Raw genomic sequence first — 25,742 nt, 5'->3', positions numbered from 1 at the left:
TGAGGGGTTTTTGATTACTAATTCCATCTCTTGGCTCATTCTTGAGACAGTGTAGGTAATTTGTGCTTTTCTAAGAATTGGACCATTTTATTCAGGCTATCCAATTTGTTGGCATACAATTATTCATAGTTTTCTCTCATATTCATTTCTATTTCATATGTTTGGTAGAAATTTTCTCGTTTTCATTTATAATATTAGTTATTTCCATCTTCTCTCTTTTTTCTTCCAAAATTTGTTGATATTTTCAAATACCTAAATTTTGGTTTTATTGATTCTCTCTGTTGGTTTTCTATTTTCTATTTTATTTATCTCTTCTCTAATCTTTATTTCCTCCTGCTAGCTTTGGGTTTAGTTTGTTTGTTTGTTTGTTTGTTTTCTAGTAAAGTTAGTGTATTGATTTTGAGATCTTTCTCCCTTTTTAAAAATAGGTACTTACAGGGGCACCTGGGTGGCTCAGTCGGTTAAGCATCCAACTCCTGATTTTGGCTCAGGTCATGATCTCAGGGTTGTGAGATGAAGACTCTCTCTCTCCCTCTCCCTATGCCCCTCTTCCCACTCTCTCTCCCTCTCTAAAAAAAATAAAATAAAATAAAATAAAATAGGTATTTACAGCTATAAATTTTCCCGACAACTGCCTTTGTTGCATCCCATAAGTTCTGAGATGTTGGGTTTTCCTTTTCATTCATCTCTAAATGTTTTTTTAATTTCTTTTGCGATTTCTTTTTTACCCATTAGCTCTCTAAGAGTGCACTGCTTAGTTTCTACATATTTTGTACATTTTCCAATTGTCCTTCAGTTTTCATTTCTAGCTTCATTGTGCTGTGACTGGATATGATATTTTGTATGATTACAATTTTTTAATTTATTGAGATTTCTTTTGTGGGCTAACATGTGGTCTATCTTGGAGAATGTTCCATGCACACTTGAGAAAAATGTATTCTGCTGTTGGGTGGGGCGTACTATATACGTCTGTCAGGTTTAGTAGGTTTATAGTGTTAGTCAAGCCTCTATATCCTTATTGATTGTCTGTCTAGATGTTCTTGCATTATTAAAAGTGGTGTGTTGAAGGCTCCAACTATAATGGAAAACCATTTCTCCCTTCTATTCTGTCAATATTTATTTCATATATTTTGGGGCTCTGTTATTTGGTGCATATATGTTTAAAATTATTGTATCTTCCTGATGAATTGATGCTTTTATCAATATATAATGCCTCTTTTGTCTCATAACAGTTTTTTACTTAAGTCTATTTTGTATAACAGTATAGATACCCTAGATCTCTTTTGGTTACTATTTGCATGGAATATCCTTTTCCATCCTTTCACCTCAATCTATTTGTGTCCTCGGGCCTAAAGTGAGTCTCTTGCAGCTAGTATAGTTGGATCATTTTTTTAATCCATTCTACCAGTCTCTACCTTTTGATTACAAGGTTTAACCCATTTAGATTTAAAGTAATTACTGGTAAAGAAAGATTTAGTTCTGCCATTTTGTTATTCATGTTCTGTATGTCTTTTTTTTTTTTTTTTTGGCACCTCATTCCCTTCATTACTGCCTTCATTTGTGTTTAACCAATTTTTTTTAACTGAACTGTTTTGATACCTTTTGTATATATTTTATTGACATTTCCTTTGTGGTTGCCATGGGGACTATATTTGCCATTCTAAAGTTATGACAGTCTGATTTTAATTGATACCAATTTAACTTCAACAGAATATAAAAACTCTGTTCCTATACAATGCCCTTGTTATTGCTGTCACAAATTACATCTTTTTACCCTGTGGATTCAAGGAACATAGATTTATAATTTATAAATTATAAATTTTATGCATTTGTCTTTTAAATCATATAGAAAATAAAAAGTAGAGTTATAAACCAAAAATAAAATACTGGCTTTTATATTTGCCCATCTATTTACCATTACTGAATTATTTATTTCCTCATATGGCTTCAAGTTACTCTCTAATGTCCTTTCATTTCAACCTAAAGGACACCCATTAGCATTTTATGCAGAGCAGGTCTAATGGTAATGAACCCCTTTAGCTTTTGTTATCTGGAAATTTCTTACTATTTCCTTCATTTTCTTGAAGGACAGTTTTGCTGGGTATAGAATTCTTGATCAACATTTTTTTTCTTTCCACACTTTAAATATATCTTCCAGGTAGTAAGGAGGGCATGTATTGCATGGTGCACTGGGTGTTATACGCAACTAATGAATCATCGAACTTTACATCAAAAACCAGGGATGTACTGTATGGTGACTAACATAATATAATAAAAATATTATTATAAAAAAAAGAACTGTAATAAATAAATAAATAAATAAATAAATAAATAAATAAATAAATAAATCTTCCTTCTGCCTTCTGGTCTCCATGGTTTTTGATGAGAAAATAGCTGTCAGTCTTATTGAGAACCCCTTGTAGGTAATGAGTTGCTTTTCTCTCACTGCTTAAGTCTCTCTTTGTCTTTGACTTTTGACAATTTGATTATGTGTTTCCCTGTGGGTCTCTTTGAGTTTACCTTATCTGTAGTTCATTGAGCTCTTGAATTTGTAGATTCATGTCTTTCACCGAATTTAGGATGGGTTCAGCCATTATTTCTTCAAATGTTCTCCTGCTATTCTCTCTCTTCTCCTTCTGGAACTACCATAGGTATACGATGGTCTGCTTGATAATGTCCCAGTGACTTCTGATGCTATCTTCAATTTTCTTCATTTTTTTTATTTCTTCTTTTCAGACTAAATTATTTCAATTGTTGTACCTTAAGTTTTCTGACTGTTTTTCTGCCTGCTCAGATCTACTGTTGAGCCCTTCTAGTGAATATTTTATTTTAGTTATACTTTTCAGCTCCAGAATTTGACTACTTGTTATAATTTCTATTTCTTTATTGATATTCTCATTTTTTTCATACATTGGTTTTTTTTTTATTTCCTTTAGTTCTACATCCATGTTTCCTTTAACTATGTGGACATCATTAAGACAGTTTTTGTAAAGTCTTTATCTAATAAATCTGATGTCTGGGTTTCCTCAGGGATCGTTTCTGTCCATTTATTTTCCCTCGTTCGATGGGTCATGTGTTTCTGTTTCTTTGTATGCCTTGTGATACTTTGTTGAAAACTAGACATTTAAACATTATAATGTGGTGACTCCGGAAATCAGATTCTCCAAATCTCCCAGTTTGCTGGCTTTTATGTTGTGTTTGTTGTTGTTTTCATCATTCTTGAAGGCTGTAGTAGTCCATCTGTTTAGGTACTTTTCCAAACTATTTTTGCAAAGACTGTATTCCTTGAGGAGTGTGGTCACTGGAGTCTCTGTTCTTTGACTTGTGTCAGCCAGTGTTTAGACAGAGATTTCCTCAAATGCTGGGAAAAAAAGAAAAAAGAAAAGAAAAGAAAGCACAGAGGGGAAAAGCAAAAAAGAAGAAACACATAGAGAGACACCAAAAACAAACAAACAAATTCCTCTCCCAGTCTCTGTAGTGCTGGCCTTCAGCCTTACTGGGATCAGTCTGAGGTGAAAGTTTAGAGTCTTCTCTGTTCTCTTTTGAAAATGTATCTTACCTTGAACAAACAAGTGGTCTTCTAAATTTCTCTATATACACAGATGGTTTTGAATTTCCCATAGATCCCCCCAAGCTATTGCTCCTGGGCATTAGACAGCCTGTTGTATCTCTCAACCAGTAACTTTGGTCCCAGGTGTTTGCAGTTTGTTAGCTCACCTTTGTTAGTTTACCTTAGTTGCAATGTTTTCAACCAATGCCTGCCATTTTTCCAGCCTCTGTCCTGAGTTAGCCAAAAGAAAGACAAGCACTTGGTGTCAGTCCTTTATGTAACCCCAGACAGGTTAGAATAGACTCACATAATAATTTTCAAGTAAAGTCTGCTCTGCTCCCCCTGGAATCAGGGATGAGAGTCCCATACCAGGAATGTGAGCTGTCATCTCAAAGGTCACTGTTATCCTGGGAAGGAGTGGGACAAGGGCAAGTAAAAATGCCACAAATCTCTCCCACTATTTTCAAGTTGCCTTTTTCTTGATTCAGTGTTTGCTTGGTTGCTCTAAACTTTAGGCTATTTTCTAGAGTTCTGAAAATATTGGTTCTGACAGTTTCTACTTCTCTTTTGATGTTTCTGTGGGGGAATGAGTGCTAGGAGTTGCTTACTCTACTATTTTCCTGATGCCACTCCCCAACATTGTTTTAACTACTAAGTTTTATGGTTGTTTGTTATGCAGTATATTAGTCTCCTATGGCTACAGTAGCAAATGACCACAAACCTTGTGGTTTAAAACAACAGAAATTCATTCTTTCACAGTTTTGGAGGCCATAAGTCTGAAATCAGTTTTACTGTCTGAAATCAAATTGTTTTCAGAGCTGTACTCCCTCCAGAGGCTCTCAGGAAGAAACCGTTCCTTGCTTCTTCCAATTTTGGTTGTTTACCAGCATTCCATGTCTTGTGACCAGATTTCCTTGTGGACAGCGAAAGGAATAGCCCACTCATGTCACAAAAGTTTAATTTTTTTAAAACTTTTCTATCAAATGTCTGCATGTGACAACAAAGTAGTCAAACCAAATTACTCAAACTTTTGTAAAAACACCTGGATGTGTTTAGTATTTAGCTCTGCCCTGAGTCCATTAGGTTCTTGTTATGGGCTGAATTGTGTCCCCTTAAAATTCCTATGTTGAAGTCCAAACGTCCAGTACCTCATAAAGTGACTATATTTGGAGATAGAGTCTTTAAAGAGTTATTAAATTAACATGAAGTCATTGGCGTAGGTCCCAATCCAAAATGACTGGTGTCCTTCTAAGAAGAGGGGATTAGGGTACAGACATACAGAGAGATGACCATTTGAGGATACAGAGAGAAGATGGTGATCTACAAGGCAAGGAGAGAGACTCAGAAGGAGCCAACCCTGCCGACATCATGATCTTGGACTTCCAGCCTCCAGAACTATGAGGAAATAAATTTCTATTTTCCAAGCCACTAGTCTGCAATACTTTGTTATAACAGCCTAAGTGACTAACACCCTGCATCTCCCGTTAAGGGTAAATCAACTGTCTGTACCAAAAAGAGACATTTTGGACCTGAAATGATTGTGGAGGGAAGATTCAGTCATGCTTAGGTTTTGTCCCGTCACAGACACACCCTTTCTAGTTCTCTTATCCATTTCTCTATCTGTAGAAAGAGGGGAAGCAATCCTCAAAAACATTTGATAAACAAAGTGAAACTGTTGACATTTCTGAAGCCCTAAGTGCCTTCACAGAAAAGGTGATCACTCTATCCCAGTGGGCCAGACCCAAACAATCAAAGTCATTGCTTTGTCCCGTCTGGCTACCTGAAGAGCAGCTGAGTTCCTTGGCCCCAGATGGAACATCCCCTCAGGTTAGCTTGCTCTCCTGGGATCCGAGCCAGCCTCTCAGCCACTCAAAGAGGGTGGCAGAAGCATAGACAACCTGTGGAAGCAGCTTCAAAATCAGTCTTCTAGGCACAAGAGGGACTTCTGCCCAACTTTCTGCTCCATCCACCATCCTCTACAGCTTGAGAAACTTGTGTCACCTGTAGAGTCTCCTAGAAAGAGAGTAAGATGCTGTGGCCACTATTTGCACAACCACCTGCTAACACTCATTAAAAATGTGCTACAGTTCAGCCAGCAGGAAAGTGTATCCAAGTTCCAACTAAGTACCTAATTGGGGGAAGGAGGTGGAGAAAAAAAGATTTTTTTTGTTTGTCTTGGTGCCTGTGTTCAGCAGTATGTCTAGCCTTGGCTATCAGATTTCGTCATGAATAATGTGCTGTGACAACACTCCATGCAATTCCTGCAGGACAGACTGACTTCCTCAGAGCCAGGGAATGCAAAGCAGAGGCCCATCGGTGTGGGGAACATACTGTGATGCGGCCATTGAAAGAGGACATCCACTCCTCTGTGCTTCTACCTGCAAAGTTCTGGAAGGACTAATAAATCCCATACCTTAACACCCTGACGGAGGAGACAGCTGAATCCAGCTGTGCACCCAGCTAGAACACCAAGGAGAAAAAGCATCACACTAAAATCACATTTTGTGCTACAAATGAAAGGGAAGTTTATCATATGCAGATAAACCATCTGGGTCTGTGCATAAAGCTCACGTCTGAAGTAGATGTCACACAGTGTACTGCACTCCTAGCACTCATGAAAGATGCCAACACACAAACCGCAAATATGAACAATGACCTGAAAGCCAACATTGGCTGAGCTCTTGGACCTTAACTTACAGAAGCATGAACTCTCCTGTAAACAGGAAAAGAAGCTAAGACAATGCAACTAAATGAGGTAAATGGCGTTTGTCCACATTCTTTTTCTACAGTGTTTGTTTTCATGGATAGCTCGTCCCTCAATTTTTAAGTTTTTACTTAAAGTAGAGAAAGCAGACACACAAACTTTTGCTCTTGTGAGAATAATCTTGAAGGTTAAAATTGAAATAACACAAGTGCGAATTTCCTAATAGCCTAAGGCTTTAGATAAAATCATGGAAAGTCTTCCTGATGCATCCCAGTGTGGAGCCCTCCTCTGTTACTTCCCTAGCTGTCATGTAAAGAAGAGTTTCCAGAATCCAGAAACTTCCAAGCTAGGTATGGTCCCCACAACTCCAAAGCTCAGTTTTCCACACTGGGATACAAAATGCTTGTAAAAAAAAAAAAAAATGCTTGTAGACCCAGCAAGGACGGGAGGCAAAGCTGATGGGTGGCCAGAGCACACGGCTGGTCCCCTCTGAGCAGCTTCGGTGGCCTCGCCAGAGAAACAGGGGCAGTACCAATTCCTCCCACAGTGATCCTGCAGATGTGTGGGAAAGTGCCTGGCATGGAACAGATGTGCAACAGCGCTACATTAACATGCATACCACATACAAACATCCCCTCGACAAAAAACGCATGCAAAATGTACCACTCGGTTGCATTGTCTTAGCTTCTTTTCCTCGTACTTACTGCAAGCCCCTTGCTCGGAGCATGGAGGGAGAACCCGGGAGATAGCAAGTCACAACGATGATGTTCCCAAACCCTGCGGTGCAGGGAGCAAAGGAAGTGCATGAGCAGGGGGACTGCAGACAGAAACTGCACCCCCATTCATATCTGTGCTCAGCGCAGCTCTTTTCTCTGTAAACATCTTAAGTGCCAGTCATGTCTCTCTGAGCAGACACCAACTGCAGCCTGCCTTTTCAGTAGAAACACAAAACAATACAGGCTGCCAAGAGTAGCATTTCTGTTCTGTGGACCCCAAAATGGCACCCGGCTCCCATTTTGAAAGGGCTCCATCACATGCATGGCTATTAGAAGAGGAAGCAGAGCTGGCTCTAAGCATGCAGCTCTAGGAAGCCCCTCAGACACCAAGCCCTAAAGGAGTCAGAGAGTGGGGTCCCCCCTGAAAGACAGACTGTCAGCTTGGACAATTTGCACACTATCACCAAAGAGCAACTGTGGATAGATCAATCTTGCTAAAGAAAAAAAAATGAAGATTATGGCAATTTAGGCAAGAGCTGGTCACTCTCTCGAGTGGTTTTATGCTTGGCCCCTGCCATCATTATTTCTCTTTCCAATGCCTCATGTTGTACTCCCGTTTTATTATAATGGGTATTGGTTAAGACAAAGAATGGAGGAAGCAATTCAGTGCTGGCCACTTTTCGCACTGAGAAAGAAATCCTAAACCAGCAGGGGAAAGCCAGCTGTGCTACGTATCACAGTGATGTGAGTCACTGAAATGGTGAATTCCTGAAATTTTTCTCCTTCTTCCCCACAACCTCACTCCATTTGCTTCAGAAGTGAGCTGTGGACATGGTCGCAGGCAGGGGGGATGTTCTAGGCCACATGTCAGTGCAGGAATAGCTGGAACAGCAACCACAGTGGACGTCATTGCCCACACTGTCCTTCTCTCCCTCCCGGCACGACACAGACCCTGACCCCCCACCTCCCATTTCTGGATGGTAGGTTCTCCTGCTGCAGGACTCTGAGGTCCTATCCTTGCCCGTCTGCTGACCACAGACACAGGCCAAGCACTAACGTGATGAAACCAGTAAAGCATTTCAAACCTCTGCAGAAAAACTCAAAGCAAGTACCAAATGGTATTATTCTTTTCCTGCCAAGCTCTCCCAGCTCTATGCAAGAATATCAGGAATTATTAACTTTACTTCCCAGGCGAGGGAGAGATGTAATTAGAGCCCCGAGGTTTCCCCACAAGGCATTAGCGAGTAAATCTGCCAGCACTTTGATGAGATAAAACATGGAACTTTCTATTCCTTGCCAATTGCTCCTTTGTCTGGAACACAAAATCATTTTTATGAGTGAAACTAGAAAGAAAGAGAGAAAAGTAACAAAACCAAGGGAGAATCCTCCACATTCTCATGGCAAACCTCGTGGATTCCAACAGCCCCCTTCCCCTGAGACAGAGCACAGCCCCCCAGCTGCTGTGAACACCGAAGCGGAAACGAGTCTACTCGGAACCTGTGAAGGCTGAGTATAAAGAAAGATCACAATTCTTGTTACTAGTAACCCTAGATAAACCAAGCAAGAAAGGAAATCTTATTCAAACCCTAATTCGACAAATCTCATTACAGTAAATTCTCCACCTCAACATCGACCAAAATCCCCGAATGACTTGGCCATCAGTTTATGAGAATTTATGGATCACCTACTGTGTGCCAGTCCATGCACCGGGCCCTGCAGTGATCCACTTCAGACAACAGCAACTTCACATCCCATTCCGAGACAACCACACTGTGGGACAGTGGCTTTTACGCCTCTCCGCATTGTCTCAAATGCCCTTCCAGATGCATCCTCCCCACCCTCTGAGGCCCACCTCAGGACCACCTCCTTCCATCTTCACCCACCACACCTCTAGCAGAAGGAGTTTCTCCTCTCTTGAAACTTCCTTAGTTTCCATTCTAAGGGACATGTTATGTGTAACTTTACTATCATTATTGCGTACTGTGTTACCTCCCCTCCCTGGTCAGAAACTCCCAGAGATGAAAATCCTAAGGATAGCACTCAGTGTGTCTTTTTAAATGGCCTTGTGTCGGGGCACCTGGGGGGCTCAGTCAGTGAGGCGTCCAACTCTTGATTTAGGATCAGATCATGATCTCAGGGTCGTGAGATCGAGCCCCGCATCAGGCTCTGCGCTCAGTGTCCTTGAGATCCTCTCTCTCTGTCTCCCTCTGCCCCTCCTCTAATTCGCGCTAAATTAATTAATTAATTAATTAAATCTTTAAAAACAAAGAAAAAACCACAATGGCCCATGTCTCCCGTGTATCCCCCAAGCACTGCGAGGGCCGTTCTCCGGGCAGCCGCAGGAGTGTCTTTTGGGAGCTTACTGGAAACCGAGAGTCTCCGCCCAGCCCAGACCTGCTTGGTCAGAATGTGCATTCACCACCGTTCTCAGGCGATTCTTATGCATATTAAAGTTTAGAAGCACTGTTATATACAGCAGATGCTCGGTGGGTATCTTTGAAATAATAACCCAAGTTCTACACAAATATCTTCCCCACACACACCCCGTCACGGGGACTGCAGAGGAGCTAAGTAATCCCATCCTCAGGTGGAAAGAGGCCCCTATGCGTTCAGCAGCAAGTAACGTACTTGTTCATCACGAAACACTGACTGACTGCCTGGCTACTACGTGCCAGGCCCTCTGCACATTCCATAAGAACATTTACCTCTCAACACACTGGACCGGGTTTGCAGGTTGGGAGTTTAAACACAAGGGGGAAAGTATGTGGCTCTGTAGGTTAAGTGCTTCCCAGGGTGCTTGTCCCCTCCACAGACCCCTGGTGGATCAGGAGGGACAAAGCCTCTGTCCCGCCCCCTGTCCTCCCACCCCCAGGACTCAGCTGGCCGGCTCCTCCATGGAGTGAAACCCTGCACCAGTGTTTTCTCACACCCCAGCACGCCTCTCGACCCCAGGAAGGCTTGAAAACACACTGCAGGGCCTGCCCCCAAGGTTCTCATTCAGGAGACATTCTCATGCCTGACATAGAAACAAGAAAGAGAAATTCACACAGAAACACTAAATAAAGGTGTCTTTATTCCTTTGGCTTCCCTGATGAGGAGTATCTTATCCAACCTTGTTCTCATGTGTTTCAGAGATATCTGAAGAAAAGACTAAAGAAGTGAGGCCTTTGTTTAATGAAGCCCATTGAGAAAACCAAGTCCAGAAAGTTCCCCGGGCCTTGATCAGAAAAAGAGGGCCCGGTTTTCCACCTGTGTCTTCAGCTTTGCGTGTTAGAGCGAGAGCTGTGTGCTAAAGGCCCATGCCAGAGAAAATTAATTTGGCCAGCGGTGGGGAGCCTCAAACCTAGGCTTGGTTGTTCTTCGCAGACAAAAGTCATTGCTCATTTGCTCTCTGCCTACAGCTGTGCCCGTTCACAGGGTGCCCCTTCCTCAGACTCGCCTCCTCTCTCACACACCTCAGCCTCCACCCAGTGCCACCATGTAACTGAGACGGCCTGTAGAAAGAGTGGGAGAGTTTAGAGTTCCACCTCCATTCCCAAATTCCTCTCCTTCCTCCTACCCGGTCATGCTCTAACCCTCACATCACCTCAGTGGTAAATGTAATCACACAACACTACACAGCACCAGCTCTGGGTGTTTCGAGAACAGGATTTGCAACCTCCTTTTAGAAATCACTCACCCCACTCCTGAAGTGCCCCAGTGCCAATGGTCTGTGATGTATTCATTGGGAATAAGAAAATACGGGTCAGTAAGGTTGAAGACCCAAGCCTCAAGGCTAACCAGCTTCTACAAGAATCCTTAAGTCTACATTCTATTTCCAGACCCATCCTGCATGTGCTAAATCTGGTTATCACCAGGACTATCTATCAAGTTCACAAGTGTCTGGGGGAACCTGGAAGTTATTTTAAGCCCTCTCTCTTCCCCACATCCAGCAGAAATGGGTGTGAAATGTGACAATCAGCATCCAAAGTCCAGAAGACTCTTCCCAGGCCAACCATACCTGAAAGCCTTCCTTTGACCCAGTCTGCCCTGTGTCCACTCAGCTGCCATGTCGGTCCTTTTCTGCTTCTGCTCCAACTTCTACTTCGGTGCCTCATTTTAACTGTTTTTTTCTGGCATCTAACCAATCCTCTATCTTCTGCTCTCATGTTGCTACTTCTCCTTTCTAGCTTGCACATTTGGGGCCATCTACATGAGAATTTGGTACATTTGATCCCTTTGGCACAGCCTGGCATGTCTCAAACTCATCGCATTTCCTATCTCTGGTCCAGGACAGTAGGAAATCAAACAGTTCCATGAGAGCTCATATTTACAGGCATCACAAGGTCAGATCCTGTGTCCACCTTACGTTCCTACTCCTGCCACATTGCCTAGCACATAGTAGGTATGCAACAATATTTTTCGACGAATGGATAAATTATAGCTATATCACACAATAAGCAGGAAGATGATGAGTTAATATAGCTTTCATTGTGCAAACACTCCAAGTATTTCTGGGTAATCAACAAATGTATAACCCAAAGGATTAATGCTCATAAAGAGCTTTGAAATCCACAAAATAACAGTGCTATAAAACAGTCAATTGTTACTGAGGGGAAGTGACCAGAGGAACAGACCATACAATTCATCTGGGGTGTAGAAAATAGGAATGAATGAGGGTAAAAGAGAAATGGGACATTCCAGGGAAAAGAGGAAATAATCAATAAGCAAAATAAAACTCACCCTTATCATAATCATCATCCTCAACTGCTTTTTCTTGAAGTTTCTGAAGCTTTAATTGTAGGGATTTTACCTATGTTGGTTTGAAGGGGAAGAAAAGGAAAGCCAAATTAGGATAGCATTCAAGCAAACTTATTTTTTTAAAGCTAAAAGCATTTAGAAATGATTTCGAAACTGAAGTTCTTTATTCTCCTTTAAAAAAAGAACCACAAATGTACATTTTTCCAATGCCAGATGCATTAGTTTCTCAAAAAAAAAGTTATATAAAGAGAAAGTGTAATTTGAGCATAAAATCCACAAAAAGAGCTAGAAAGCTATTTTAAACAAAAACATCACATTGTACCCTTATCTGCATGAAAAAAAATGCATAATAAAAAGGAATGCAAACTTCCTGACCTGACCAAATGGCCTCCGTTCTCAAAATCATATTAAAATTATGAAGATAAACACACTAAGACTCAAAGAGAAACCAAGAGAAGAGGAGCGTGAACTTAAAGTCAGCAGGCTGTCCTGCCAGCTGGGTGAGATTGACAAGAAGGACCTCACAAAACCTTTCTAGAAAAGGGCATCACCTTATTTAAACCACATGTAGACACAATGATCCCATTGTTTGTCAGAGAGTTACCAATACATTCATTTTTAATCATTTTTCTTCTCAATGGGAGGCCCAAGATTTTCTGAAGATAGACTCATGGCCTATCAGTGACTGGATGCGGGCTTGCTCCCTGAAACACACCTTCCTCCCAACCTTTGCCTTACACCTACATTTCCCTCAACACCCAGCTCAGGTGTCACCCCCTCCAGTCTGCGTTAAATGTCCTTCCTCTGTACTACCACTGTGACCCGGGCTTGTTCTTATTCATATGACCCATTTAACAAATATTTACTGAGTGTCTCCTATGTGTCAGGTTCCATTTGAGGAGTTGAGGATGCAGCACAAAATTCTTAGCCGTGTCTCAATGTACATTCTTGAGCAGGAAGACAAAAAATTAACATAGTGGGGTGCCTGGGTGGCACAGCGGTTAAGCGTCTGCCTTCGGCTCAGGGCGTGATCCCAGCGTTATGGGATCGAGCCCCACATCAGGCTCCTCCACTATGAGCCTGCTTCTTCCTCTCCCACTCCCCCTGCTGTGTTCCCTCTCTCGCTGGCTGTCTCTATCTCTGTTAAATAAATAAATAAAAATCTTTTAAAAAAAATTAACATAGTATGTTTTATGGAGCCTTAGAAAGTGATTAGTGTTAAGAAAGAAGAAAAACCATAGAACCCAGTAAGGGGCATCAGGAATGCTGGTAGAGGGTGCGGCTGCAGTTTTAAATAAGATCTCACTGACATTTGAGCAAAGATTTGAGAGTGATAAGAGAGGGAACCTTGGGGCTCCTGAAGAAAACATTTCAACAAAAGAAGAGTCAGCACAGAGGCTCTGCAGAGGTGTTGCTGGCGTTGCCAAGTAAAAGCCGGAGGCCACTGGGTCTGGGGTAGATTGATTAAGGGGGGATTGTAGATGATGAGGTCAGGGAGGTGATAAGGAATGCATCATGAAGACACATGAAGATGACTGAAAAGTGCTGATGTCCCTCTGAGGGTGATGCGGGGCAGTCAGAGGGTCCACAATCTGATTGAAGTCTGAACAGCTCCATTCTGACCACTGTGGGCAAGGGCAGAAGTCGGATGGCAGGGGAGGCCGTGGAAATCATCCAGGCTGGAGGTGACGGTAGCTTGAATGATCGTGGGCACAGTGAAGATGGTGAGAAGGGAATTTGATCCAGGGCACATTCTGAAAATGGCGTTGAAGATAGAACCAACAGCATTTGCTCATAGGTCACATGTGGGGGGTGAGAAAGTCAGAGTGATGTGGGGGTTTTGGTTTGAGCCCCTGGAAGAATGGAATTCCAAGAAATTGTAGTACTTGGGACACCATGTTATGGCTATTGTTTTGTTTCATTTTGTCTGTGCACTCCATTCACACTTGAGAATCCTGAGGGCAAGAACTATATTCTATTCATCCTATTCTATTCAGAAAATGGCAGGGCTCACCCCTACTCAGCTCTCCACTGCTCTGGCCACATGGAAGGATGACACTTTCCTTCCCACCTTGCTGTGGGTCATGGGGTGTGAGTGCAACTGTTAGAGGTCACTTCTACACTGAGTATTTAATTGCTCGTGTAGGATTGCTCTTACTGTTTTCCTTCTTGTCCTCCTGACTGAGGGACCATATGTTCAGGTGGCGTAGGCAGGGCTCCTGAGTGACCCTGTGGAACAGATCCCCCAACCTCAATGCATTCAGCAAGAAATACAACTTTGTCCTATGAAGGCTCTGATACCATGTCACTGTTACTAAACTATACTAACACAATCTCCAAAGCTGGGCACAAGTGGTCCACAAATACTTTCTGAATGAATGAATGTTTACATTAACCCCTTTACCCTTGAGCTGCTCCATATTGTAAGTGCAAACTGTACCAATAACCTAGTTGTACATATTAGGGATAGAAGAAAGTCTGTATGGGTGTTCAATTGCCATATAAAGCATACTATTACCATCACCACACACAAGGTGTGGTATTATTAGCTATTAGAGCTGAAGCAGAAGAACTACAGGAAAGAAGGTCATAGAAAACTTCACATAGAGCCAACATTCACCTCACCTTCTCCCCCTCATCCAATGACCCCCATAGGTCACTGAATTGATGCCCCAGGAGATGTCTGAATGCCCATCTTTGCCAGAAGCAGAGCCACTGATAGTCATGTCTTACCCAGTGACAACCGTGTGAGGCAGGCAATTTCCCTCCTTCTCCTGCAGCTTCCGCAAGCTGAGGCGGGGCTAACTTGTAAGGTTCTCCCCGCTTCCCTCCTCTGCGCACCCAGTTAGTATTTCCTTCCATCACAATGGTCTCAGCCCCATGCAACCCCTGGCTTTGTCCCTGGGTGGCTATTTCTAAACAGCATAAAATACCCATTCTGCCAGTTCTCATTCATGGTAGCTGTGTCTACAAAGTCACCGGAAATGCTCAGTTAGCAAACACTAAACCATTGCTTCCAGGGGAAACAAGCATTCGGCTTCTGAGCGCCTCTGATCACAACGTTTTTGCCAGCTGATCAATATGTAACCTTGTTGTATGTGTGCTTCAGTTTAAAGATGCCTTATGTAATATATACTGCTGGCTCATTAACAGAACTCAAGACCACCGGCACTATGGCTCGTGCCTGAACGGAGCTTGTCCAACACACGTTTCCTCCATAAGGCATATGGCAGCCTTCTCGCACTTGGGAGCACGAGGCAGCATGGCAGCCCGATGCCAGCGAGCCATCTGAAACAGTGAAATCCCTAACAAAAAGCACTAAATAGACCACAAAAAAGGACACTTGTTTACAAGATGGCAGCTGAAACAAGAAGGCAGCATCTCCTTGTTGGACCTCAGCTGGGAAAGTGCACATCAAGCAACCCACCCTTTTAGCCACTCTGCACACGTCCACAATGACCAGGAAAGCGCTGTGAGCATTGACTCTGGAGTTACCAATAAACTGTAGAAAGTAAGCAAATTCGCAAATATAGATAGGATCCACAAATACTGAAGATCACAATATTTTAAAAGGAGAGACAACTCAAATTTCTGAGATTTGCTTTTAAACTTAAAGAGAAGAGAGAAGGGGTTAAGGAATTAGAATGTAATATCTAAAAGTCCCAAGAACACTAGAATTCTTGTCTTTCAAAGGATGTGTCCCCAATCCTGAGTGCCTCTCCATGAGCCGGAATGAGCAATTTTGAGCCTCTTCACAAACATGATAGAAAAAAAAAAACCACCCCAGGCCCCCGCAGAAGGCCCCCCTCATGCCAGACACCTCCAGCTGTCAGGAGCCTCTTCTTCCTATTGAACAAAATCTGCCTTCCTATAAACCTTATGCCCTGGACAGAATTCTTTCTGTCATTCCTATCACACTGAACAAAGTAAATTCCTCTTCTACACAACAGACATTCAAATCATTGGAAATAGCATCGTGCTTTCTGCTGTTCAGATGTTAGTTTACTAAACAAAGGTATTTAAACCACAGATAAATGGGGTCCAGATCCTATCACTTGAGACAGGATATGGGTTTAATCTGAACTACAGGGAGAAGAGTGAATTTGGTTTTTGGTTTTTGTTTTTTGGGTTTTTTTTAAAGATTTATTTATTTATTTATTTGACAGAGATAGAGATAGCCAGCGAGAGAGGGAACACAAGCAGGAGGAATGGGAGAGGAAAAAGCAGGCTCCCAGCGGAGGAGCCTGGTGTGGGGCTCGATCCCAGGACCCTGAGATCACGCCCTGAGCCTAAGGCAGACACTTAACAACTGAGCCACCCAGGCGCCCCTGAATTTGTTTTTTTTTGACCCAAATTCTCTCATTCTGAGCTAGTTCTCTAATGATAATAATGACCAATATTCTGGGCACTTGCTCGGTGGCAGACCCTGTCTGAAGCTCCCCGCAAGGGTGAGCACATTTCATCCTCACGAGAATCTAATGAGGTGGGGACTGTGGTTTATCTCCGCCTTCTAACAAGAACATCTTGAGGCACAGAACGATTAAGCAAATTACCTAAGGTCACACAGCCAGCAGAGGAAAATGCCAGGCCAGCACCCTAGCAGTCCCATGAACCTGCCACGCCTCAGGGCACCGTGGGTTCGCAGGCACGCACACACACCCCAGCAGGTGCCCACAGGCAGCAGGGCTGACCTCCTCCAGAATCCCCAGGGTGAACTGGCAGCCACCTCGCCCTTCTTCCCCAAGGAACACCTCTCAGGTGGGCTATGACCAATTATTCTAAAAGCTGCATCTGGGTGATAAAGGTGAAAGGAAGAGATGTATCTAGGGTTGGCTGTATTTTTTAAAACGAAAACTCCTGAAACACCAAAGGTAAGTCAGGGTGGCTTTCTGTAGCCAGAGCCCCTAGAATGCCGACTTTCAGGCCCTGCGATGACCCAGTGGTTCGGGGAGCTGGCAAGGTGAGCCCAAGGCGTGGCTGGGCCCCAAGAGCCGCAAATGCTCAGGGGTTCGCAGACTCCAGCTTATTAAACGTAACATTCTCGGAGGATGTGAGTTACCTGCAGGTAGGAGGAGGTAGAAGAAAGGAAACCCAATGAGCAGAATGATGTGGACTGCAGAGGGATCACTGCCAAGGTAGTTTCTGTTTGTTTGGCTAGTTGGGATGGAGAGCCGCTGGTCATTAGAACGGTGTTCTACTTTTGCTTCACTTGAGTCAAAACTTTAATTTTTTGAGATGGAGAAATACAGATATGTTGTCGAGATTTTTTTAAAAGAGATCTTGGAAATGAGATGTTGAATACTGGTATTTACAGTTAGAAAAGTATGATGACGCAAAGCTCCACTTAGTGCCTAGGACCCTGTGATTCACAATAAGAAATAAGTATTTGGTCTTTGTTCATTTCTGACACAGAGTGCCTAAAACCCTAGAAATTTCCTGTGAAGAGGGCAAGAAAGGTGTCTTTTGTTATGTTAATAAGGTGACTCTTGGAAGACACCTAAGGATGAGGGCTGGTTGCCAGGGGAACCAACCACGTGATTAGAGGATGGTGAAAGTTACAGCCCCATCCCCCAACCTCCAGGGAGGATAGAGGGGCTGGAGGTTGAATCAATCCCAAATGGCCAATGATTTAATCAGTCATGCCTATGTAATAAAGCCTCCATAAAAACACAAAGGACAGAGTTGGGAGAGATTCCGGTTGGTACACATGTGGACATTCAGGGAGAGTGGCATGCCTGGAGAGGGCCTAATAGCTCTGCCCCCTTCCACCACACCTTGCCCCGCGCATCTCTTCCATTGACTCTTTTTATAATAAACGTATAATCTATTAAGTAAAATGTTTCTCTGAGTTCTGTGTGCCACTCTAACAAATTAATCGAACCCAAGGAGAGGGTTGCTGTCAGAACCTCCGATCCATAGCCAGTGGGTCAGAAGCACAGATGATGGTCTAGACCTGCAACTGGCATGGGGAGAAGAGGCAGGCAGTCTTGTGGGACTGAGCCCCTCCGCTGTGGGAGCTGATACTATCTCTGGATAGATGGGGTCAGAACTGTGTTGAATTACAGGACACCCAGCCGGCGTTGGAGAATTGCTGGTGTGGACAAACACCTCTCCAAGGTTGCAACTGGTGACAAGAACCCCTTTACACTTTGTATATCTGCCTCTCAGACTCTCTTCTTATGTCTTAGCCAGTCAATCCAAGAAAGCCGTCAACTAGGGATCTGTGGTCCTCTTAACAAGATTAATCATTTCACTAAAAACAAAAATGAATCAAGCAACAGCTGAGGGCCAGGACATATGCGAGCCATCAGGCATCAAAACTGTTTAAGAGATGTGACCTGTGGTTATAGAGCTCATGGTCAAGTGCAGAACTTGGACCTGCAAACAAATGATTATTAAATGTGATGAATGCTACCATGGGGCATGTCCAGAGTGCTGTGGGAGCAACATGGAAGGAGGGATTCATTTGGTCCAGAGGGGCAGGAAATGTCTCACAAGGAAGTGGCTTCAGACGTACACCAAAGGGATTATAGAAGCTTGGCAGGTAGAAAAGTGTAGGAAGGTCATTCCAGGCAGAGGGAGAACTGTAAGCAAAGGCCTGAGGCACAGCTTTCCCTGGTGTCTTCAGGAACAGGAAACAGCACCAGATGGCTGAGCCAGCAGGAATAAGGCATTGGGGCAGGCCGGAGCAGGTTGGGAAAGGTCTCCATTATCAGGATAAGGAACTTGGACACCATCCCAAGAAGAGCAATGAGCTACCAACGGTTTTGAGCCAAGGAACAACACTATCCCACCAGTATTCCGGAAGATAGCTCTGCTGGCCATCCGGAGGATGAACTGGAGAAGAGAGACACTGGAGGAAGGTAAATATGTCAAGAATCTCTTAAAAAACCCAGGTTAAAAATAACAAGGGTTTGAACCAGGGCAGAGGCCATGGCCATGAGAGGCAGGTTATCTGTCGGACTACGAGGGCTGACCAGATGCAGGGAGTGAGGATGAGGGAGGTGTTGAAGATGCGTGCAATTCCTCTAAGGAACCGGATGGATGCTATTAATTAAAATCAACAAATATGTACCAAAACCAGGGGCCTTTAAAACAGGTTTGGTGGGGAAGACAATGACGTCAGCTTTGAACACATCTAACTCGAGGGTTCTGTGCGTCACCTGGGAACGGAGACCTGCAGGCATACCCAGCCTGGCCTCACAATCTCCTTGAGATATAAGTCATGGCTGGGCTGAGGTCCCTGAGGGCTGGAACAGGGCACAGAGGGTTGGGCCAGGAACATCAGGCCACGAGTAAAGAATTGAAAGTAAATGAGATGCAACTGCTGGGAATGAACATGACCTTCACATTTTCAGGTGCTTCTACCAAATGCCCGGTGAGTGGGTGTTCTAGTTCCTTGTGTACATGTACCAATGTATGCACGTGTACACATACACACATGCGCACACATCACATGCACACACACCCCAGAAGGAAAACAGCCAATGGTCAGCATAAAGCATCTCTGCCTGGGTCTCTCTGGGAACTTTTCTGGGCAGAACACCACTGCCGACTCATAGTGGTACCCATCTCTCAGATAACTGGGTGGACAGCACCCTCGTAATGACTTACGTGTATACAACCCGTCCTAGCTTCCAAAAGCCCTTAGCTTCTCACTGCAGCCAGAGAACAATCCTGTGCAGTGCAACCATCTTTAAACAAGGAAACTGAGAGCCCGAGAGACGGAATGACCGCGAACGAAGTGTCCTGGCTGTGCCAGGCAGAGCCCGCTGAGCAGGATGAAATGCAAGGGGTACGGTAAGTGCAAATGAAGCTCAGCATCACCCCCAATATGGGGCACCACCGTCTTCAGGCCGCTCAACCACACACCAGCCAGCTCCCCTGCCCTCTGCCCCTGCCCCCGATTTCCTGCTTCAGAGCAGAGCCGGGCAGAGCTAGCCACACTTGACTTAGGCCAGGAACTGCAAAGGAGCCTGCAGCCCAACAGAGAGCAAATCTGAGCATCTAAGTGACAGAGACGATGCGAACAAGGACAGATATGTGTTCGAACTGAGAGAGAAGAAACAGAAGTACACCAACATCTTTTTACGGCCAGTTACAAAAGGAGCTGCTGCAGCTTCCAGGGGGAAGTCAGTGGTCAGCCCCAGAATGACTCGTTTCCTGCCCTGTGCCCGGAGCGGATCTGAGCTTGGGACAATCACGGGCCCCGGAGGCTGGGAGACACCAACCTCCAGCCGCCTCTGGTCGCTCAGCAGGCAGTCCAGCAACACGGGCTCACACCTCCTGAGCAGCGTCTCCCAACGCTGAGCGTCCCCCAAGCTGCTGCCCTCGGACCAGGAGGGGCCCGGGGAGCAGAAGGAGGCGGTGTCCACATCCAATAACGAAAGCGTCTCACTCTCCAGCCTGTGGCCGCCCCCTGCGGTCTGGGCAGAGTGTGCCAGGCGCTGAGTAGGCTTGAGATTGAAGTGGGGAGACAGAAGTCGAGGGTGTTCATGGGGCCTGTCCAGGCTGGCAGCCTTGGCTTCCATCTCCTCGGGGCTCTGACAAGGGGCCTTGGCCTCTCTGGAGGGCGGGCAGCCTTCTGCTTCTCCACGTTCCCCAGCAGAGCCAAGTGAGAGCCGTATGAAGCTAAAGCTTGAGGTGAAGGCATCCTGAGAGCCGGCAGGGGCTGAGGGGACCCTGGGGCCACTTCCGAGGCTGCAGCTGTTGCCATTCACCTCCTCTGGGGACAGACAGCCTTTTGTCCAGGTACCCTTTGCTCTTTCACCACCGGCAGCATCCCAGCCAGGGCCAGGGGGCTCAGAACTGTCCATGGATGGGAGCTTGCCCTGCCACCCAGAGTCCCCAGGGCCACACGACCTGGCAGGCCTGGCAGGTAGTGTGGTGCCAGCTCTGAGCTGAATCCCAAAGAGCCCTGAGGGTCCTCTCACAGGGGTCAGAGCCAGTCCTAGGTAGCCCACAGAGGTCAGAGCCGAGGCTGCTGTGCTCCTAGGAACAGGGCTCCCAACCAAGGGGCCTTGCCGCTGGCCTCCAGGATCAAGGCCACATCGTCCGGCCCTGGACTCAGACTGGTGGGACTCCTCACCACACGCCCCTCCCTGGGCCCGTAACGGAGTGGCCGCTCCTTGGAAGAGGAACCCAATCCAGGGCCCAGCTGCGCTTCTCATGTAGCCCGGCCTCCGTGCCAGCCGCCTCCTCCGAGAGGACGCTGCAGGTGGTAAGCAATCCTGGCTGCCTGGGAGGAAAAGAGAAAACAGCACCGTAAACATGCAACTCTCACTGGCTCCGCGGGAACTGCATTTGGAGAGCATCTGAGGTTTAGAGGTCACTGCTCTGCGCATCTGTCAGAGAGAGATGCCGGCTCAGTGGTCACGGGCCCAACCCAGGACGGAGATTCTGATGATCCTCTCCAAGTGTTTGCCTCGAACACGTGGAAGCAACACAGTGTCTCCACTCTTCTGTTTAACAGAGCAGCTGGCGTGGCTGTGAGTTATGCCAACACATCAGCAGGCCCATTGGAGACACAACCTCGGCGGCTCCTTCCGAACCCTCCGGCATCTTGCCTGTTGGGCTCTTAGGCACATCAGCACTTTTCTCCCAGAGTGGGCCTGGAAAGCAAGCAATTGGAAGGCAAATGCCAGCACACTCCTCCACACAAGCTCCAGTCACTTATTCTAGCTATATATGGAACACTAAATACATGAGTTTTCATTATCTGAGCTATCCCTGTCCCTGCACGCGTCTGGACCCTGAGAGCCAGCTGGGGCACAATTTACACCCATCAGTTCATCTCACACAGTGGCCCACAGGAGGCCCTGCCTGATGTGCTCTACAAACCAGGGGCTGTGTCCCCTGCCCAGCTATGCAAAAGGAAGAGAAACAGTAAAAAATGCTGATATCTTTCAGGTATCAGGAGTGGAACGAAGCTTTGTGCCGGGCCCACACATCCTGCTGTGCCCCCAGAACATGGACTGAGGAGCTTTGTCATGGTAAGCAAAAAGTGCTCTGGGCATTTGGGCTCCCCCTGTGTTATGATCATGGCACACAGCAGTCTTTGGAATGGGTGTCGATGGTAATCCCTGGGGAAATGAGCACAATGACCCATGGGTCATCCGTTCCCTGAATTTGAGCATCTAAGGACAAAAGAGCCCAAGATGGGTTCACCCAGTAGCCTTCCTTTGCCAACTGGGCGTGCCAACTGCCCGGTGCCAGGGAAGGACTAATACCACCCAGGTACATAGAATTCTGGAAGCTGACAGTGGGGGGAGGAGCGAAAGTAAGGACTGTCGGGGGTGGGAGAGGAAGTCAGGGTAAAGGAAGGGAGGGAGGTATATAACATACAACACTAGGGGCTTAATACTATTTCCATTTCATAAATAATAAAATTAAAGCCCAGAAGGTTTTAATTTGCCCAGAACTCCCGGATTATAGCTTACCAAAGCCTGTTTTGCTCATTATGGGAAATGTTTTCAGAGTAGCTGAAGGGTACAGTAGTTCCTCAAAAAGTTAAAAATAGAATTACTACAGGGCCCAGCAATTGCACTTGTCATTATATACCCAGGAGCACTGAGAGCAGAAAAAATATCTGAGATATTTGTACGTCCATGCCCACAGCAGCACGATTCACAATAGTCAACGGTAGAAGCAACCCAAGTGTCCATCAGTGGATGAACGGATAAACAAAATGTGGTAAATTCATACAATGGAATATTACTCAGCCTTAAAAAGGAAAGCAATTCTGACACAGGCTACAACTTGGATGAACCCTGAGGACATCATGCTAAGTGAAAGAAGCCAGTCACAAAAGGACAAATATTGTATTTATATACATATATACATTTATACAAGGTATCTAGGAGTCGAATTCATAGAGTCAGAAAGTAGAATGGTGATGGCCAGGGGTTGGGGAAAGGAGAAATGGGGAGTGAGTGTTTAATGGGAACAGAGTTTCCGTTTGGGAAGGTGAAAAAGTTCTGGAAATGGATGGGGGTAATAGTTGCACAACAACATGAGGATACTTAATGCCACTGAATCGTACGCTAAGAGGGCAAACTTTATGTTATATGTACTTATCTCAATTAAATTTTTAAAAAATCTTTAAATAAAACGGGTCACCATGCTATGTGGTCCGAAGGACCCCCCCCCATCCTTTCCCTCAGGGGTTTCACTATCTGAGGATGTCCCTGCATGTCAGGGTCCTGACCACAAAGAGAACCCACGTTCCTACTGGGGTCCTGGTAAGATGTCATTGGCCTCAGTGCTGCATGAGCAACAAGCCAAGAAGACCAGACATGAGAAAAATGTTCACCAAATGTGAGGATGAGAGAGAAGGATCAGGTGTGTGGGTGGCCCAGCTCTTGCACCCACCAGACCCCTTATACCTCCCATCCCCTGGCACAGGCCTTCCCAGAAGGTGGCCCAAGAGGCAGACACAATCACACACTATTGATCCTAACCCTCAGAGAGGGCAGAACTGACAACCGGATCTGGGCAGCACTTCTGGAATGAGCTAGAAGGATTAGAAGAAACCCATATTGGGCAGATGGCAGAAACCTCTAGAAAGACCCCAGTTCCCTATACCCAAAGTCCCCTTTTATCAATTTATTTTTATTTTTATTTTTTGAGGAAACTTATGATAACCCCTCTGACCAGAAATCAATATCACCATCTATCCTACCTGAAATCCTACCTCTTAGATTGGTCCAAACCCAAGCCCTGCCATCATGCCCTGCAGTTCAGGAAGGGCAAGATTCCTCCCCGACACCTACCTTCAGGGTTGAGCAGGCAGAAAGTACACCACCACAAGGTTCGACACTTTGAGAGTTGGCCAGGGAAACCAGCTGTGTCTTCTGTTCTTTGTAAAACTCAGAGATGGTTTCATTCTGCCCATCTGGCCCCGGAAAGGCTGAGGAGGGAGGGGTGCCTCACGCAGCCTTCTCCATTCCCCACAGCCTCCCGCTCCAGAATAGACTCTAGGGAGAGGAGCGCAGACCTGCTGGCCCAGGTTATGTAGGATCCCCACTTCCACCACCATCCAGCCCCGTGAGCTCCGGGGTGGGAGGGAAGTAAAAGAGCAGAGCTTAGAATAGACCCAGATGTCAAAAGACCTCTACGTACAGTCCAGATAAGGTGCCTGGAAACATGTGCTCATCTAAAACTTATGGGGAAAATCAGGGGAAACCTATGTTAACCAGCCAGATCAGTAAAAATCCTGTCTGCCTGCCACTAACACTGTCCTTCCAGACAAATCCTTCCCATCCTTCAGCTTCCAGTGCCCTTCCCCATCGTCCTGATCATGCAGCTCACAGGACTTCAACAAATGATGGTCCACACCACTCCTGACCCCCTACTCACTACCACCCAGCACTGCTAGCTATTTTCTTCAGTGTATGTAAATTGTTCCCCACTTATGCTCTATGTAAGCTTCCTGACACGCTCATGATCCCCAGAAATTCTAGTATACAGAGAAGGCATTCCAGTACACATTGGCGAGATAATATTTATTTTTAAATAGGAAATCTAAAATATGTAAGTTAAGAAAACATGATACACATGAATTTACTTGAAAGAACTTAAAACCAGGACCCAAAGTTCAAATCTACATGAAATGGCCATGTGGGCTGGGGCACGTCACCTGGCCACCCCGTTCCTCAATGCTGCAATGACTCAGTGGGGAAAGCATGTCTGTCTCCTGAAGAAGAAACACAGGCACTCAGGGCCACTTCTGAGAACACACAGAATAGTCAGGGAAGAACAAGCACGTAAGACTCAGCCAAGCACGACTGGGGTATAAATGTATAGTGGAAGCATAAACGAATGTATTCTTCTCATGGAAGGAATTTTAATCCTATTTGTCATGGTTGGGGCATAAGTCTTTTCTAAAACATTCAGGTTAACCAAAGATCCTGAATCATAAAGAAGCCACACATCCCTGTGGATTAACTTGTTTTCAGAGACTCAGAATCCAATCATCTACATACTACCCACAAACACTCTACTGAGCGCGAGTTCATCTTTCTTTGATAGTTGAGAGAGCACTTGAGGATTCAGAAGTGGCTCCGGGTCGCTGTAATAAGCATCTAGCAAGCAAGGCAAGGGCTAGTGCAGAATAAATCAACATGTATTGTGTTTCCATTTTAATTGTGCAATCCGTTTTAATAAAGCAACTCCTTATTGAACACTAGCTGCTGTGTGGGATGCAGACACGAGCCAGATGCCGCCCCTACCCCCAGTTGCTCATGAGCTAGGAGGGGATATAAGCCACACATACAGAAACTGTCACAGGATGGAATGTGCTACTTTAATCACAGAGGAAGGAGAACTCGATTTGAGATTAAATGAATGGGGTAATCTAGTTGGCCCCATTGGTTTACCTCATAGTTCCTTGTCCTTCAGCAAAGCAAAGATGCCACGAGCTCCAGAACACTCCCGAATTTCTGTCACCCCAAACAACCACCTCTTGGGATTGAAGGGGAGAAGGGTACTAAGTCAGGCCTGTTCCGTGGGCCCCAGGACAACTCTAATAAGCAGGTCTGCGTTGGGGTCTGAGGCCTCCTTCCTCCCATCTCGCTGGACGCTCCCCAGCCTTCTCCTGCTCCCCTCCTTTATCCTGCATGGCATCCCCCTCAATCAACCTCTTGCCTGTCTCACTCTGAGTCTGCCCCTCCAAGAACCCAAACCCTGTCCTAGAGAGGGTACAGCAAGCAAGCACAGGTGGCCTGCCCACTTGGGGTTTGCCATCGTTGGGGGACCACAGAGAGCAATCAAGCATGCACACAGGTAAGTCCTAACAGGGTGGTGAAGGACAGGTTCATGGTGCCAAGCCACACAGGGCAGGGCACGCCTGGCTTTGTCTGGTGGGGTCTTGCCGTGACGTTTGGCTGAGCTTGACAGCCGAGTGAGAGTTAGAGAGGTCCCAGAGGAGGCTGCATGGAAGAGCCTTAGAGGAAGGAACAAGGCCAGCTGGAGGAGTGGCTTGGAGGGCACTGGTGATGGGCCGGGCCAGGATGGAGCCAGACGCCGCAGTGTG

General features: G+C 45.4%; 1 protein-coding gene across 1 annotated transcript in view; it reads right to left on the bottom strand.

Annotated features, from left to right (window-relative positions):
• The window catches only part of DISC1 (DISC1 scaffold protein), a 359,683-nt gene that overhangs the window by 288,511 nt on the left and 45,430 nt on the right, over nucleotides 1-25,742 (bottom strand). The window contains 2 exon segments of the mRNA XM_040624168.1: nucleotides 11,693-11,762; nucleotides 19,942-20,948. Of these exon segments, the coding sequence (XP_040480102.1) occupies nucleotides 11,693-11,762; nucleotides 19,942-20,948 (1,077 nt within the window).

The sequence above is a fragment of the Ursus maritimus genome, unplaced genomic scaffold, assembly GCF_017311325.1.
Source record: "Ursus maritimus isolate PB19 unplaced genomic scaffold, ASM1731132v1 scaffold_7, whole genome shotgun sequence".
Lineage (NCBI taxonomy): Eukaryota > Metazoa > Chordata > Mammalia > Carnivora > Ursidae > Ursus > Ursus maritimus.
Note: the sequence above shows the minus strand (reverse complement) of the source record. Positions and strands in the feature narration are given on the sequence as shown.